The sequence below is a fragment of the Lycium ferocissimum genome, chromosome 1, assembly GCF_029784015.1.
Source record: "Lycium ferocissimum isolate CSIRO_LF1 chromosome 1, AGI_CSIRO_Lferr_CH_V1, whole genome shotgun sequence".
Classification (NCBI taxonomy): domain Eukaryota; kingdom Viridiplantae; phylum Streptophyta; class Magnoliopsida; order Solanales; family Solanaceae; genus Lycium; species Lycium ferocissimum.
In genome coordinates, this window is record NC_081342.1 from 72,590,843 (window position 1) to 72,608,039 (window position 17,197).

Here is a 17,197-nt window from a genome sequence, read left to right on the forward strand (position 1 = left end):
TTAAAAGTCACTCTTTTTTGGCTAATCCAAACGGGCTCTAGGAGTAACGAGGTTGTATTTACATGATGCTCCTTTAGGGAAAAGTGACAAAATGGTGCCTTATTTTTGGTAATATGTTCAAAGTAGTCTCTTAATATTTATTTTGAGCAATTTTAGTCTTTTAAGTTTGCCAAAAAATGTGCATTTGTGGTCTATTTCGGATATTTACCGACTATGATGGTAAATTTAATATTTATTGTGAAAAAGGAAATTTAACCGGTTACACCAAAAATTCCCGTCAAATTCTAAAAATCGCAACATAAAAAACTGCACCAAACATAATAAATAACTAAATTTACATCTTAAAAAGTTGCACCACACTGTAGAAATAGACAAAAAATGTGAAAATTGTACTTTTAAATGTGAGTTTCACTAAAAAAATATTCTTTTTTCACGATTTCGATTATATTTTATAATTAGAGTCTGGTAAATATCTTAGAAAGATTAAAAGTGCTTACAATTAACAAATTTAAGGATCAAAATTGATCATGTGATACTTAACGGACTACTTTGAACTAACTACTAGAGAAAATTGACCATTTTTGTCATTTTCTCAATTTTCTCCTCCTTTAGTCTTATGTGGGTCGTTTGGTATGCGGACTAAATTATAATCCGGGATTATAATCCTGGGACTTAGATGGGATAAAATAATCCCAAGGTTAAAGGGATAAGGTGGGATATCCATCATTAAGTTTGGGCTTCATTTTATACTCTGTTTGGTAGAAGGTATGAATTAATCTCAGGATAAATTTATACCTACTACCAAACATGATACAAAATTAATTCTAAAGTTAGTACTTGGATATCCCATCTTATACCGTGTACCAAACGATCCATTCAGGGATTAATTCTTATATAGAGGATTAAGGCTGGGTATCCAACATGTTGGAGAAGGAGGCTGGAAAGAATATGGGTAAAAAGTTTGTTAAAAAGAAGCTAAAAGAAGGGAAAGGAAGAGCAATGACGTTGTATTAATCTGATGCTCCTTTTTCATTGTGCTGTTTGAGGATTGATTTAATTTTTAATGTTTTCCAATCAGGATTAATTTTATCAAATTTGGGATTAAGTCATTAAACTACTACCTAAATTCAAAAGCTATACATGTTGAAATTACAAAGTCTTACACATCAAAATATAATACAACAGGCATTTTTAAAAATCTTCAACAACAACGACATACCACTGTAATCCCCGCATGTGACGGCATTTCATTTTTAAACACTTCAATTCAAGAATTATACTTTGAGATGAAGAGGTGAAAATTCATATTAGCTGATTTCAACTTATTTGGAATTGAGACGTTATTGTTATTTCAGTTCAAAAATCTGAAAAGTTTTATTTTTAAGTATCGACCAAGGATAATATTGTTTCATGGACGTTGCAGTTTATGAGATATTATTAGTTTTTATTTATCAGCTCAGCTCAGCTCAATTAGTGCATTAGTTGATGTCATTCATCAAAAATAGTACTACTAATAACTTATTACTAACAAAATGACCCCCAAGTTCTAGCATTTACTAAGTTTTGCAAATTATAGTGGCAGACTAGCTTATAGGGTGAAATGGCTAAACATATCTTTCCACAATAGTCTTGAACCCAAAAAAAAAAAAGGAATGAAGCACATTTTGAAGTTTAAAATAGATAATTGACTTGGTATCTATTTCTCAGTATGTTTCGACTATTATGCCTTTATATACCAAATTTAAAACGTATACTTACTAGAGAAAATGTGACACCAAATTCAACTATTTCACTTGATACTTGCTACTTCTACCAGAACGGAAAAAAAGTCACGAATTAATCATTGTTTTGCCTCTATTGAGACTTGAACTGTCTCGCATGGTTTCATACGCTTCTGCTAAATCACACCTTTGGATGCAAGTCACAAATGAGCGATAACTGCTAAATCACACCTTACTCTGAAAGCATGCTTACATGAGGGCACATACTAGTAATAAAGGGATAGAGAACAAAAACAATGATAACTTGAATAACACTTGTCACCGGGGACGGATGTAGCGTGCAAGTTGTGAGTTCATTAGAACTCAATAGCTTTGAATTGAACCCTATACATATATATATATATATATATATATATATATATATATATATATATATATATATATATATATATATATATATATTAAAAAATTCACTAAATAACTACAAATAGTAACTGATTTTGAACCCAGCAAATCAAATGAATTGTCGTTGAATTTCAAACTCGAACCAATAAAGTTCAAAATTCAGAATCTGCTTTTGCTTGAATACAGAGTTTCTCAATTATCAAGGGAATTCCAAAGCACACCAAGATCAACATTGCCTCCAGAAATTACAATACCAATATGATTGCATTCACTATAGGCTGGATTTTTTTGGAAACTATCAGAAAGAACAGCAGCAAGGCCAATAGCTCCACTTGGTTCCACTGCAATCTTTAGAATTTCATAGCAAAGTCTCATAGCTTGTATTATCTCTTTATCATCAACAACCATGACGTCATCCACGAGATCGCGGACAATAGGCCTGTTTGACGGTAAAGGTAAATGTCAGAGGTTATTTATCAAATTGGCAGGTCGGAAAAGCAAAAGTATCAAGGGTGTGTTTAGTATGAAGTCAGTCATTTTCCAAGAAAACATTTTTCCTGAGAGTGCCATTTTCTGGTGTGGTTACCAGAACCGTTTTCCATCAAATTGGGAAAATGAGTTCCCTCACTTACAGGCAAAAGTCATTTTCCGTAGAACTGCCTTGACTTTTAACTTCATATATATATTACTTCCTCTAATGAACACTTAAGACATTATTATTGATCTTGACCACTTAAAAGTTTCATAGGAACACTCTCCGAGTTGCCAATATTATTACTAATTTTTAATTGCTTTTTCCATGAAAACATTTCCCATAGGAAATGACGTTAATCATACCAAACACACACTCCAAATATAAAAAACCATAGGGCGCTTGATTGACAATTAGCTTCATAGTGCAAGAAAATAAGTTAGAGAGTAGAAGGCTTGGGCAGAAGGGACAGAGAGGCTTCTTCAATGCAGGGTTATATACTATGTTGCTCGGATTCTCCAAAAATGTTTGTCTTACCCGTGTGGAGTCCTCCAAAAATGCACTACTGTTAGAGGATCCGACATGCACCCAATGGCATTTTTTATGCACTACGAACCTTTGACTTTGACTAAAAAGATGCTCCAAATAGGCACACAATTTTTTTTTTGATGAAAATGAGTTCTAAGACTTTACCATGTGAGATCTCCAAGAAAAGCTCGAAGCCCATCGGCAATAGTGTTGACTTCAGATAACTTAGTGATCCTACCGTTTATCTTCGACTGGAAAGCATCATCTGCTCCCATTGGTTCGGCAGCCAAAATGCGAATGGCAGGATTAATGGCCTTGGCAGCCAATGCAACTCCCGATATCAGACCACCTCCTTCATTCCAAACCAGAAAATGCAGCTGATTTACAAAAAAAAAAAAAAAAACTCAAGAAAGCATGTATCAAAGTCTTTAAAGAGTTGATTTACCGCTAATTGGGACTATTAAAGTGTCAATCTCTGAGGCCTGTTCCAGAAGCTCCAGTGATATTGTACCTTGCCCACTGTAAAGACCACGAAACACATATTAATGGAGAAATATTCATTAGTAGAGATCATTCTGTTAGATTCCCTGCAAAAAGGTTCAAATTTTGGATAAAGAATACTTTGGAATACCAAAAACTATTACTCCATCCATTTTCAAATAGAAGATCAAGGTTGACTTGGAATAGTTCGTAATGAAATTGCTACAAATGTCTATTGTTTCATATTAGAATAAAGGGTGAGACTCATGCTAGTTTTATACCTTTCAGGGGCTGAGAAGGAAAATAGCATAAATGGGTTAAAAGTGAATCTGTTTACTCCCTCTGTCCCACTTTATGAGAGATGATTCAGTACGCGGGTCAAACTATCTAATGTTCGGTGTGAATTTGGATGAGGGAATTATGCAGGTACATACCAAAAAGTAGTAATCAACACTTTAGATTTAAAAGGGAGCTAAAGAGAAAAGCAAGATATCTTGTAAGCATAAGAGCCAAATGTTCTGCAGTAAAACACTCTCAAGACCAGTTGGAAAACAAGAAACTCAAAATCTGATGTAATCCATGATAATCTATTGCCTAATATAATGAAACAGTTTCGTCAAAAAGAACCTTAAACAAGATGACAGAATGGAACCAAGTATTGTCTATTCGAAGATGACAAAGAAACACAACATTACCTTATGATGCGCCTATCATTATAGGGATGTATAAGAACAGCACCAGTATCTTGCAACACCTTGTTTGCAGTATCCTCTCGGGACTGCATCGATGGCTCACTCCAGATAACCTGACCACCGTAACGTTTGACATTCTCAACTTTGCATTTTGGAGCATTTATTGGTATAACAATATATGCAGGAATGCCCCGTAGTTTTGCAGCCAAAGCAAGAGCTGCAGCATGATTTCCACTAAATTCAATTGGAAGCAGATCAGCAGATATCCAGAAAATAAATAAAGATAGTACTCCCTACATCCCAAATTATGTGGCACACCTTTTCAGACTATCCTTAAAAAAAATGACATCTTTCTATATTTAGTAACAATTTAACTTTAAAATGCAAATTTACAACCACACAAATATCTATGGCTTCTTTTAGACCATAAGTTTCAAAAGTCTTTCTTTCATTCTTTAACTATCTGCCGAATCAAACAACTTCACATAAATTAGGACGGAGGGAGTAAATGACAAAAACCAGAAAGCTCTGAGTGAACCTGCTATGAGTTACAACTCCTTTAGCGGCCCGATCATCATCAAGTGAATAAATAGCATTACAGGCCCCTCGGAATTTAAAAGCTCCCCTGAGAAATTGTGCGAACCAGTGGCCCTTAAATTAGAACTTTTAGAAGTCAATACAGCAGAAATCTTGTTTCACTTATAACGAGAAAATGACAAAAACGGTCCCTTATGTTTGAGGGTAGGTTCAAAATAGTTCCTTAAGTATGCACTTAACAGTTTTGGTCCTTTAAGTTTGACACTTTCAGTCTCCATAAAATATTTACCAAACTCTATCGGTAACATTTGATGGAAACAGTGGAATTTTTTTTAACTATAAACACCAAGAAAGTCTCATCAAATCCTAAAATATGCAACACAAAAAAGCACACTAGACACTAAAAAGATACTAAAAAACTTAGCAGAAATTACACTTCAATAAACTACACCAGACCCTAGAAATAAATTAAAAATAGCAGAATATACCTCTAAATGTGAGTTCCCGCTAATTTCCTTTTCTTTCATTGTTCCCGTCAAATTTAACAGACAAAGTTCGGTAAATATTGACTGAGACTAAAAATATTAACTTTTGGCAAACTTAAAGGACCAAAAATGTTAAGTGCATATTTAAGGGACTATTTTGAACCAACCCTTAGCCTCAAACATAAGGGAGCTACACATCACACGGAAGCTATTCGAAAAGAAACATTACTTCTACTCTATATCATTAAAGAGATGCTCACCCTTTCTGAAAGCATTCACATTTAAAGTAGAGCTTTCTTCCAGTAATAGAATTTAAAGTTTCTGAAGTGAGGACAGGAGTTTTGTGCGCAAAGGGCTCGATGCGTACTTGAGCTTGCCTGATAGAAGAGATATCAGCAGCATAACCTTCACTAGATGTTGGCCCGTTTGGTTCCATCAACATACTATGGAAGTCAAACAATCGCGAAGCTGAAAATATGTGGAATTTTCTCAAGTCAATCCAGGGAAGATGTAACAAACTCAATAATCAGACCAACACAATTCAAACCCAAATAAGCGATAGATGTATTTCACTAACTTGTAACTGGATTAGAAAGCAATTACTGAACTGAAAAGGAATTTGCTAAGAACGGACATAGAGGAAGAACACAGATAGGAGAATGGAGATGAGAAGCTAAGAGTCAGAGAAAGGTGATGAGAGGAACAGACATTTTCTCAATACTACGTATGCCCTGTATTTCTCCCTAGACTGGATACATTCTATTCGGTTGTTTAATCCTTGTCCCAGCTGGATCAGCCTCGTTCCACAATTCTGGCCAACAAGTCTTTCCCGTGTTAGCCTTGTTGGAATCTCTCAAGTCTATACAATGAAGATCTAAGACCAGAAATATATAACCAGCTGACTCTGAGGAGAGAATATAAGAGTACCATGCATCAGAAGATGGTGCAGATTCGTGGGGTCATAATGTGTGTATTTTCTCCTTTAAAGCTATTTTTTGCATGCTTTCTCTTATATTTTACAAAAGGAGTTAAACTCTATGTTGCTTGGACTCTCCATAATGTTACCGTACTCGTGACGGATCCTACACTATTATTGGAGGATCTGACACATACCTGTCAACAATTTTGAAGAGCCTGAGCAGCATAGGTACTACAAGAAAATCCACTGTATCTCATAAAGGCATCTTTTTTTAAATCAAGGATTTCAAAGTTAGTTTTGATCCACAAAATGGTGATTGGTGATGCACACAAGGCGATGTTACAAGTAAAGTTAGTATACATAATGAATGAAGTGTGTCAAGTTCCCCAAAGGACTTCCTTCTAATGTGCTTCCAATAAAAACAATAATATCATATACCATGAAATATTTTGTGAAATCAACAAGGGAATCAAATGTGACACCCATATTTGCCTATGAAACATGGGGAGCCGGTGTTCTAAAGGACTTCATAGGACTTAATGAACTGCATTCAGATCTATCAGAGTCTTTTACACCATGTTCTTCAATGCAGATATCACCATACCAGTAGCTGACCTGCATTTCCCGCAATTGAGAAGATTATCTTTGACTCGAACTATGTATATTAATCAAACAAGGAATCAATCAACTAGTCTCAACACCCAACTAGTTGGCTCTGCTATATGAGTACTCTTTATCCTTTCCACTCTATTCAGAAATGTTTCATCCTAATTCCGGTAAATAATTTGTGTTTTAAGTCTGGAGGTACAATATTACTCTACACTCACTCAAAATCCCAAATCTGCCTATGAGATTACCAACTTTGCCGTCACCAACAACAAGATACAACTAACTTAACCCACTAAGCTACACAAGCTTATATAAATACATTACTGTATTCTTCATCAAAGAAACGACCAAAAAAAAAAAAAACTTTCAGATATAAACAACAAATCCAAGAACTAAGATAGCACAGTATCATCAATTAGGCAAGCATAATCCAAGGTGTTTTCCCTTCAAAATCAACTGAAGCAACTCAAGAAACCATTTTGGGCCCATGTAAAGCAGACTCAACTTCAGATAATCTTTATACCCATTACAGCAAATTTAACAACATTACTAAAATCAAGAACCTTTATTAGTAAAAACGAGCAGATACACATACCAACTTAACCAAATAAGCATATTTCAAGTACACTACTGTCTTATTTATCAAGGTAAATGAAAAAAATGGTAACTTTTTCATATATAAAAAATCAAGAACTGAGGTAGCACAATATCATCAATCAGGCAAGCAAAATAAAGGTGTGTTTCCTTTCAAAATCAGCTAAAGCAACTCAAGAATCCATTTACTTCAAATAATTTTTATACCCATTACAGCAAATTTAAAAGATTACTGAAATCAAGTTACAAATACCAGTATTTAGTAGAGAATAGAAAATAGAAAGTAAGAGGGAAATTAAAGAAATAACCTTTATGGGTGGCAAGAACTGAGCTGAATGTAAAGAAATATAGCAGAAGAAAAGTAAATCGGAGAGACACTGTTTTTTTCTTGCATTTCCCAAGATCGTTATTAAGATTGGAAGATTCAAACTTGTCTTAAAGAAGATGGAAGGCTTTGAAAAGGAGAAGGAAAATTTTAGATAGGAGAACTGAATTATGGAAGAAAGGCTTTCTTTGAATTACTTAAAACATTTTAGATTCAATGACTCTCATCGTTGGGTTTTTAAATATCTAAATAGCCACCCCATTATTTATACTTGTCTAGGGATGCTTAATCATCTTTATCTCCACTACTCTAATATCTACATTTTCTTTAGTGATAATTATCCAAAATGACACTGTACTATTCTAAGGATGAAATAGTTCATCCTCATCTTTCAGAATATCTAGATTTTTTGACTTTAGTGATAATTATCCAAGATCCTACACTAATCAAAAGTATCATTCTATAATTCTATCCTCAACTATAAATATCCAAATTGCCTAATTTCTAGACAATTCCTAAATACAATATATATCAAAGATATTATATTATAACTTTCTAAACTCTTTTAAATATCTATGATATTTTTGTTCTTCCAAAAAATTAACTTTAATATTTCACACTGAATTGTAGTAGCCAAACAGATAGTAATTGAAGTTCCCTAATACTGTAGTCCCACACTATTTTTTTTCTTTCTTCATTTCCCTAATTTCTCAACCCCAAAAACATTAACAGCACCAAAATAATAGGAAAAAGAAACTTGTCTTATCTTGGCGTCACAAAAGAGCCGATTTGGTTATGACTTTTTAAAGTCATAAGTTATAAATTTAAGAGCCTATTTGGATTGGCTTATTTTAAATGTTTTTAAGTCAAAATAGCTTTTAAGCACTTTGATAATATTTAGGTAAAATAAGAAAATTACTTTTCAGCACTTATTTGTAAGCCAAAACAACAAAAATAAGTCAAAAGTCATAAGCTAGAACTCCTAACTTATGGCTTTTGGATTATAAGACAAAAGCAGTAAGTCCATCCAAACGGGCTCTTAACTTATTGACAATCAGATGGCTCATCAAGCTTAAAAGACATTTTTTAGCCTTTTTAAAATAATTCTATTTTTAGCCTTTTTTCGATTAATTTCAGGTATATAAATTGTATCATTGTTGTATAAAAAAAATCTATCATATGTATATAAATTGTATCATTATTGTATAGAATACGTATTCCTACAGTATGCGTTTGGAAAATGTGACATTGTTGTATAATTTATGCTTAATAAATATATAATCAACGTATACTTACTAATTATACACATATTATACATGTTTTTAGATATTTCTTGAACGCTCAATCAATGTATACTTACTAATTAAACACATATTATACATACTTTGGGATATATTTTGAAGGCTCAATATGAATTTTTTCATCGACCTTTAGTGGCGACTTTTTGATCTTTCATGGCAACTTTAGTCGCCTCAAAAAGTCTGATCATTTTGATAAATGGTTGGTAAATATATCTACAAACTTATTATTTTTTTTTACAAAATTTGGGTCAAGTTTTACATTTCAAAAAAAATTGAAATCATGATTTGGAATCCCAAATCATACTCCCTCTGTCCCAATTTGTTTGAAGGTTGACCAATTTATGAGTCAAACAACTTTTTCTTTGATTTAATTTTAAATATAGATTTTTTGAATATTTTATAATAAAATTTACATATTTGAAAACTACATTAAAAGTACTATAAGTCTGCACAATTAATAATTCACAATATAAGAAAAGAGTTGGAGAAAATGCTAGTCAAAGAAAGAGTTGTTTGACTTCCAAATTGGCCAACCTTCAAACAAATTGGGATGGAGGGAGTACCTTTTTTGGATAATTTGAGATTTGAAATATATGAAGTTAAAGTTAAAATTTTGTGAAATTGCATAAACAAACGCTAATTTGAAATCAAAATAATATCATGGCCAAATGCCTACTAAGTCATTGAATTGTAAACTCGAGGGAAGAGTATTTTAAAGTTGTTCGTTGACCCAAATATTATATTCTTTCCAAATGTACATTGGGATCAAAGGGGTAGATAACTTTGAACTGGTCAAATTTTAAGTAAAGAAATTATGAGATTTCTCAACTACTTCTTCTTGGAGTTATAAGAATATACGGTTGCTTGTCCAATAATCCGTGGATTTCACATATTTGAGGTAAGAATAGAACTCTACCTATGATAATCTTTATAGTTATCAATATGTACGAAGAACGATTGAGTTATAGATTGAATTGTGATATGATAACGTGTAAATTAAGTGTTTTCAGCCATATTTAATTGAGTTTTGGTGTCTAATTGAATATGGGATGACATTAATCTAGTCACTATGAAAAATATAGTTGAGGTAACCTGCATTGCGATTAATTTGCTGTACTTGAATTGATTAACTCATGAAGTTGACAGGGGTAACTATAAACTAATGTGTTGCTTTATGAATTCATTTGAAGAATTGATGAGTATTTTGGTTGGGAATTGAGTTAGTTGGCATCTGGACTTGAACTGTGATTTTTTTTTCCTTCATAAAAAAACATGATTTGGAAGTTATATCGTTAACTTTGAGCATCTATGTTCGTCTGGACTTGAACTGTGATTTTTTTTTCCTTCATAATAAAAACATGATTTGGAAGTTATATTGTTAACTTTGAGCATCTATATTTGTCTGGACTTGAACTGTGATTTTTTTTTCCTTCATAAAAAAACATGACTTGGAAATTTTATTGTTAACTTTGAGCATCTACGTTCGATGGATTTTAAAAAATTGAAGAAATTGCATGGTTTGCCCTTCAAATAGGCTGAAATTTAATTTTAGCCTATGAATCGAACTTATGAATCACATGGTAGCATAAGTTCTTTATAAAGACGGGACATAACTTATGATATATTATGATGTAAAATATAAATTTATTCCCAATGAAAAAGTTGTTTGCCTTGAGGAGCAAAAATGAAAGACAAGCACAAAACAGGTGCAAAAGTGTAAATGACCCATTTTAATTTGTTTTCTCATCTCAAAGAAACCAAAACAAGATACAAGAAAAAGAGAGCTAAACAATAGAAAACACTTCAGCCAGCTCATCGATCAAGAGTGAAATCCCTTTCTTCTTCTTCTTCTTTGCTCTGTAAATCTCTAAACCTTCAACCTCAGCCAGCTAATTGCTTCTCCTGTTTCACCCAAATTGTAAGACATAAATAATAATTAGTATTCAGTAAAAGACAATAGATTTATCAATTACCTAAATTAAAGAGTAATTATAATGTTCACTTAATGGTGAAAGTCATTTTCTATAGAATTATATTTAACTTCATATTAGTTGCTCCAACCAATACTGAAACAATTTTAATAATTTTTAGTCTTCAAATTTTCATCAAGAAATTCTCCAATGTGCTATTAGTATTATTATTAATTTTCGAAGTTATTTTCATTCACCAACAAACATTTTTTAGGAAAGTATACCCATGAAAATCAAAATATTGACTTTTATTAGTAAGTTTGTGATGTTAAAAAATATATATATATATATATTAAATTGTCATGGTATAAAAATTAAACTTAATACTAAGAGATGTGTGATAGAATGAGTAATACTAACAGATCTGAGTAAAAGCAATTAAAAGAAATGGTGATTAGGGATTGGGATTTGTTACCTCTGCTTCAAAAGCTTCATAAAAAATCAGATCTCTTCACGTCTTTCATTCTCTCTGGAATCTCCTTTAGCTTTGGACAGCGAAGGATATGAAGACCTTTAATTAGAGGCATTGCACTTGTGCCTAAATCCCATCTTTCTAGGTTTTCAAGACCAACAAGACGAAGGAACTCCAGTTGACTGAAGCTGTTATCACTGCAGGTAATTTCTTTTCCTGAATAAGCTTCTTCTCTTAATTGGAGATCCCTTAGGTTTGGCAACATTCCCAGAATAGGCATCGGATCTTCCATGAGTTCTGACTCCCAAAGGATCATCATTGTGATTGAATTTGGAAATGGGGCCAGTTTTTCTATTCTCCCTTTTAACCCCAATTTCTGGAGCTTTTGACAAGAACTAAGAAATTCTAGGGCTGGCAATGATTCACCATCTTCACATAACAATTCGAGAGTGCTAAGGCTTTTCAAGCTGCTAATGTTGTTTAGGGAGTAAGATTTCTTAATATCATACATGCTTAATTCTCGAACATTGACTAAATCAACTGGGTCAGCATCTTTCCACTGATCACAACTAATGCGTCTAAGAACTTGAAGACTTGTGAGTTTGTTTATACCTTTCAGAGGTTCTGAATATTCAACCACTAAATGTCTTAGATTTACTAGGTCGGCTGTCTCGGGGGGTAGTTGGCATGGGTGTGTGTTGTTTTGGACATCAAGTGTCTGTAAATTCTTGAGGTTGCCAATGGAGGAGGGAAGAACAGGGATACCATTAGCAGTAAATCTTAAGAACTTGAGGTGGTACAAACTTCCTATGGCATCAGGTAATTCAGATGTACTGCCATCACGAGAATCCAAGTACAACACATATATATGTTGGAACTGATTACGGAACTTTATAAGACTTAACTCATAAAAATCTCTATCGAAGAACATAACTGACCTTAACTTCAAGTTAGAAAGATCAAGTGAGAGGTACCTTTGTGCTTGACCATGAATGACATGTCTGGGACATAAGGGGGATATTGAGTGATTTCTTGGATCATAAATGTCGAAGAGGTTTACCTCCAATGCCTTTTCTACAGCAAGATCCCGAAGTAGATCATGAATCCTGCATGCAGTAACTTCTTCCCAAAATGTATCTGCCACTTGAACCAAGCTTCGTCTTATCAGCTCATTCAGGAAGCCTTTAGCGACATCCTCCATTCTTTCTTCTTCTCTTGGTATGAATCCCTCCGCCAGCCACAACCGCGTTATGTCTTCCGCTGGGATCACATGATCTTCTGGGAAAATACCGAAGTAAAGAAAACAGTTTTTGAGCTCAGTTGGCAAATCATTGTAGCTCAATAATAGTATGTAGGAGATAGGAACAGAGTCCTTTTCAGAGTCCCTTTTAATATTCTTCCAAAGGTGGTCCTTCACCTCTTGCCATTGTTCTAGCCCCCTTTTATGCGAAAGTAGTCCACTTAATACAACAATTGCAAGAGGTAAGCCTTTACACTTGTCCACCATATCCTCAGCTAGCCTTTTCATTGTTGGGCTCATTACCCGAACATCGAGTAGTTTCTTGCAAAAGAGGTCCCAACTCTCTTCTTGGTTAAGGTAACGGAGTTTATGGACAAAACATTTGTTATCTGCTCTTTCGGCAACATCCTCATTCCGCGTGGTAATAATAATTCTGCTGCCATTCTTGCTATCCGGGAATGCTCTGTTCAGCCTTTGCCAATCTTTTCTATGCCATAAATCATCGACCACCACAAGGTATTTTTCCCCTTTCAGTAGATTCTGAAGGTCTCTTACTAGATCTATTTCAGTCTTCTTTTCCAACAGATCTAGAGTTTCCCTGTCACTTCCTTGGATGGATTTGATGATATGCTTTAGGAGATCCATGGCATTATACTCTTGAGAAACACACATCCAAGCGCGTTTTTGGAACCTAGAGACTATATTAGGACTATGGTAGAGTTTTTTTGCAAGAGTAGTCTTGCCTAACCCGCCCATGCCATAAATGGAGATGACGCTTCGGTGAGGCTCTGCTTTGAGAATTTCAGCTAGCAGTCCTTCTACAACATCTTGAAAGCCAACAAAAATCGGATCATCCACATAGGAGGTAGTTCTCCTCAGTGTACTTGGCCCTTCTCCTGCAATATTATCGATATTTCTAATACCATAAGTCTCTCGTTTGCGAGAGATATCCATGACTCGCAGCTTGAGGGATTGGATCTCCTTGCTGACTTCGTAGAATTTGTACTCCTTCATACAGATGCAGATGCAAGCGCAAGCGCAAGCCTTGAGACGACTAGCAAATCCATCGCCATCACCTTCACCAGCCTCTAAGCTGTAAGTCTCCAGTATAGCGACAGCGTCATTAGCAACAGAGCTGATATTAAACACCCATTGTTGAACTCTATGATCTCCAACTTGCTTTTCTTCTGCATCTTTGAGGAAAGCCTGCATGGAAAGAAGCTCATTTCGAAGCCACTGCACTTCCTCTCTCAGACTTAAACGCAGGTTAACTTCCTCTATGAGGAAATCCCCCAGTTTTTTAACTGCATTTGACACAGAGGGATCAACCATTTTCAAAAGTCTTGATATTTAGTATACTCAGAGCTGGTAAAAAAGGGGCTGTATGGAAAATATTGGAAGAAAGCTGGAGAAAGAGAAACAGTAGAGATAAAACTAAGATCAAGTTGAAGAAACTGAAGCCGTTGATTGTGAGTTTTATAAGAGATGAATACTGTTTTTGTGTTAATGAATTGAGTGTTTAAGATGGTCCATTAATAAAATGATTAAAGCATGAAAAATCCGACATATGAATATGGGGCTTGTGGAAAAATACATGTGGGGAAAAGTTAAGAGTAACAATAATATGTGTTGTACAATGGTCCACTACCTAATAATTCTGTTTGGACAATATAAAAAAAAAGTTTTGAATCCGTCTTTCATTTTTTTCCTCTAAAAAGGGGGCTGTATGGAAAATATTGGAAGAAAGCTGGAGAAATAGAAACGGTAGAGATAAAGCTAAGATCAAGTTGAAGAAACTGAAGCCGTTGATTGTGAGTTTGATAAGAGATGAATACTGTTTTTGTGTTAATGAATAAAATTTAAGATGGTCCATTAATATAATATAATGTGATTAAAAAAAATCATAAAAAATCCGACAGATGAACATGGTGCTTGTGAGAAAAATATATGTGGAAAATATATATATATATATATATATATATATATATATATATATATATATTCCACCACCTAATAATTCTGTTTGGACAATATACTAAAAAAAAGTTTTAAATCCTTCTTTTACTTTTTTCCTCTAAAAAAAATTCTACTTTATGGAAAATATTGGAAGAAAGCTGGAGAAAGAGAAACAGTAGAGATAAAACTAAGATCCACTGTTGTCAAAGGCGCGCTTAAAGCACGGTATTGTGCTTGAAGGTTTTTTTATCAAAACATGTTTCCTTTTCTTTCTTTTTTCCAATTTTGTGCTTCGAGTGTAAATACGTCGAACCTCCTAATAATTCTGTTTGGACCTATAAACTGTGATCCTCTTTACTTATAAGGAGATGGGCTGTATGGACTATTGGAGATAATTGATATTTCAACTTTATCGTTATGTTTTTACAATTTGTTTGTCCGTATATTTGTTATTCATGCTTATTATGATTAGTCTTGGGCTAAACATATATATATTTTAATTTTTAACCATTCTTGGACAGCTTTTTTTCATTAAAGTCGCTTTATTATATATTTTACTTAACTTTTTCTCTAAGCCTGACCTTTAGAACTTTTTAATTGCGCTTTTCGCTTTTGATAACACTGCTAAGATCAAGTTGAAGAAACTGAAGCCGTTGATTGTGAGTTTGATAAGAGATGAATACTGTTTTTGTGTTAATGAATTGAGTGTTTAAGATGGTCCATTAATATAATGTGATTAAAGCATAAAAAATCCGACAGATGAACATGGGGCTTGTGGAAAAATATATGTGGGGAAAAGTTAAAAGCAACAATTATATGTGTTGTACATTGGTCCACCACCTAATAATTCTGTTTGGACAATATAAAAAGAAGTTATAAATCCTTCTTTTACTTTTTTCCTCTAAAAAAGGGGCTGTATGGGAAATATTGGAAGAAAGCTGGAGAAAGAGAAACAGTAGAGATAAAACTAAGATCAAGTTGAAGAAACTGAAGCCGTTGATTGTGAGTTTGATAAGAGATGAATACTGTTTTTGTGTTAATGAATTGAGTGTTTAAGATGGTCCATTAATAATGTGATTAAAGCATAAAAAATCCGACAGATGAACATGGGGCTTGTGGAAAACTATATGTGGGGAAAAGTTAAAAGTAACAATAATATGTGTTGTACAATGGTCCACCACCTAATAATTCTGTTTGGACAATAATGTGGGAAAAGTTAAAAGTAATAATAATATGTGTTGTACAATGGTCCACCACCTAATAATTCTGTTTGGACAATAATGGGGAAAATGATAAAAAGTAAGTATATTTTAAATCAAGTTGGCTGCAACTGCTGCCAGAAAGAAGTTTGATACAAAGTAAGTATATTTTAATATGTTGCTAGTTGTCATTTAACTACTTTTATATTTTAATTGTTTCAAGTTTGACCAGCCACTTGCATCCACGCTCAATAATTGATGTTTGTTCCCCCGAAAAAAAAAAAAAACAGGGTATGAATATTACTTTTGATCGTAATCATTCTACATAAAACAATAATTTCCAATTTGGATTAATATTAACTGGATTTGTATTCATTGTTTGTACACATCCCCCAAAAATTAATTTAACTCCATGTTATTGTCCGTCACTATATATCGAGTATTAAACAGTAGTAGTAGTAGTATAATTGGTTTGTTTGGAGTGGGAGACCTGAAAAGCATCTTTCTATACAATAATTTGATTTTATAGGAGAAAGTCAAATCAAAGTTAGCATAAGTTTGATGCAGAGTTTGTTATGAATGAGCCTTTCAGTAGTATTTGTAAATGGGCCGGTGGAATGGGATCTAGGGTGATATATAGTACCTTGTGGGAGCAATTGGGATTATGCGAACCTCTCATCTTCTTCTTGATGCTTTATAATCCCCATTCTTTGTTTATGTTTCATTTCTTAGTTTTCCAATTGTAATTTCCTATTTCAGTTTGTTAAATACAATCATCTTCCCTATTGTTGAGTATTTGTAGTTGTGTTTACTACAGAGTTAAGTATATTTTCGTTTAGTTTCTTCTTTTTGGATTAAGTAAAACAATAACATCAAATGGCGATTGACATTAGCAACTACAGTATTATTCATTGTTCGTACACATTCCCCAGAAAATTTAAAATTAATTTGGACGGCCAAGGAACTCCCCATGTTATGGCCCCGTTGAGTATTAAATAGGAGTAGTAAAATTGATGTTTAGTTGGTATAAGTCTCCTGTTAAACTGCAAGTTTATTTTCTAGATGAAAGTTTTTCAGCCTCATTGCTCTGTTTTATGGATGATAGATACTACTGCTTTGCTGTGCATGTAATTTCCTCTTTTATTTTCCCATGTCTAATCTTTGTGAATTTTTCCTGGCCTCTATGATTCAGGCAAAACTGATCCATATGTTATTCTAAAACTTGGAGATAAGGTAATACGCAGAAAGAGAAGCAGTCAAACTGCTGTTATAGGACCTCCTGGAGAGCCTATATGGAATCAGGTGATTTAAATATAAATCTGTTGGCCTAATATGCTGATAGGATTTATTTG

The 17,197-nt window shown here is 33.7% G+C and overlaps 2 protein-coding genes across 2 annotated transcripts; both read right to left on the bottom strand.

Moving 5' to 3' along the window:
* Positions 1-2,004: 2,004 nt before the first annotated feature.
* On the bottom strand, positions 2,005-5,756 carry LOC132067545 (serine racemase). Its single transcript, XM_059460812.1, has 6 exons — positions 5,581-5,756; positions 4,837-4,923; positions 4,302-4,532; positions 3,572-3,645; positions 3,292-3,478; positions 2,005-2,565 (listed from the first exon to the last, which is right to left on the bottom strand). Exons 1-6 carry the CDS (start codon positions 5,754-5,756, stop codon positions 2,319-2,321), a joined length of 1,002 nt encoding a protein of 333 aa, XP_059316795.1. The 3' UTR covers positions 2,005-2,318.
* A 5,706-nt stretch (positions 5,757-11,462) lies between these two features.
* Positions 11,463-14,374, bottom strand: LOC132059805 (disease resistance protein RPP13-like). The gene has a single exon (XM_059452586.1). The coding sequence runs from the start codon at positions 14,020-14,022 to the stop codon at positions 11,470-11,472; it is 2,553 nt and encodes an 850-aa protein (XP_059308569.1). The 5' UTR covers positions 14,023-14,374; the 3' UTR covers positions 11,463-11,469.
* Between the last annotated feature and the right edge of the window lie 2,823 nt (positions 14,375-17,197).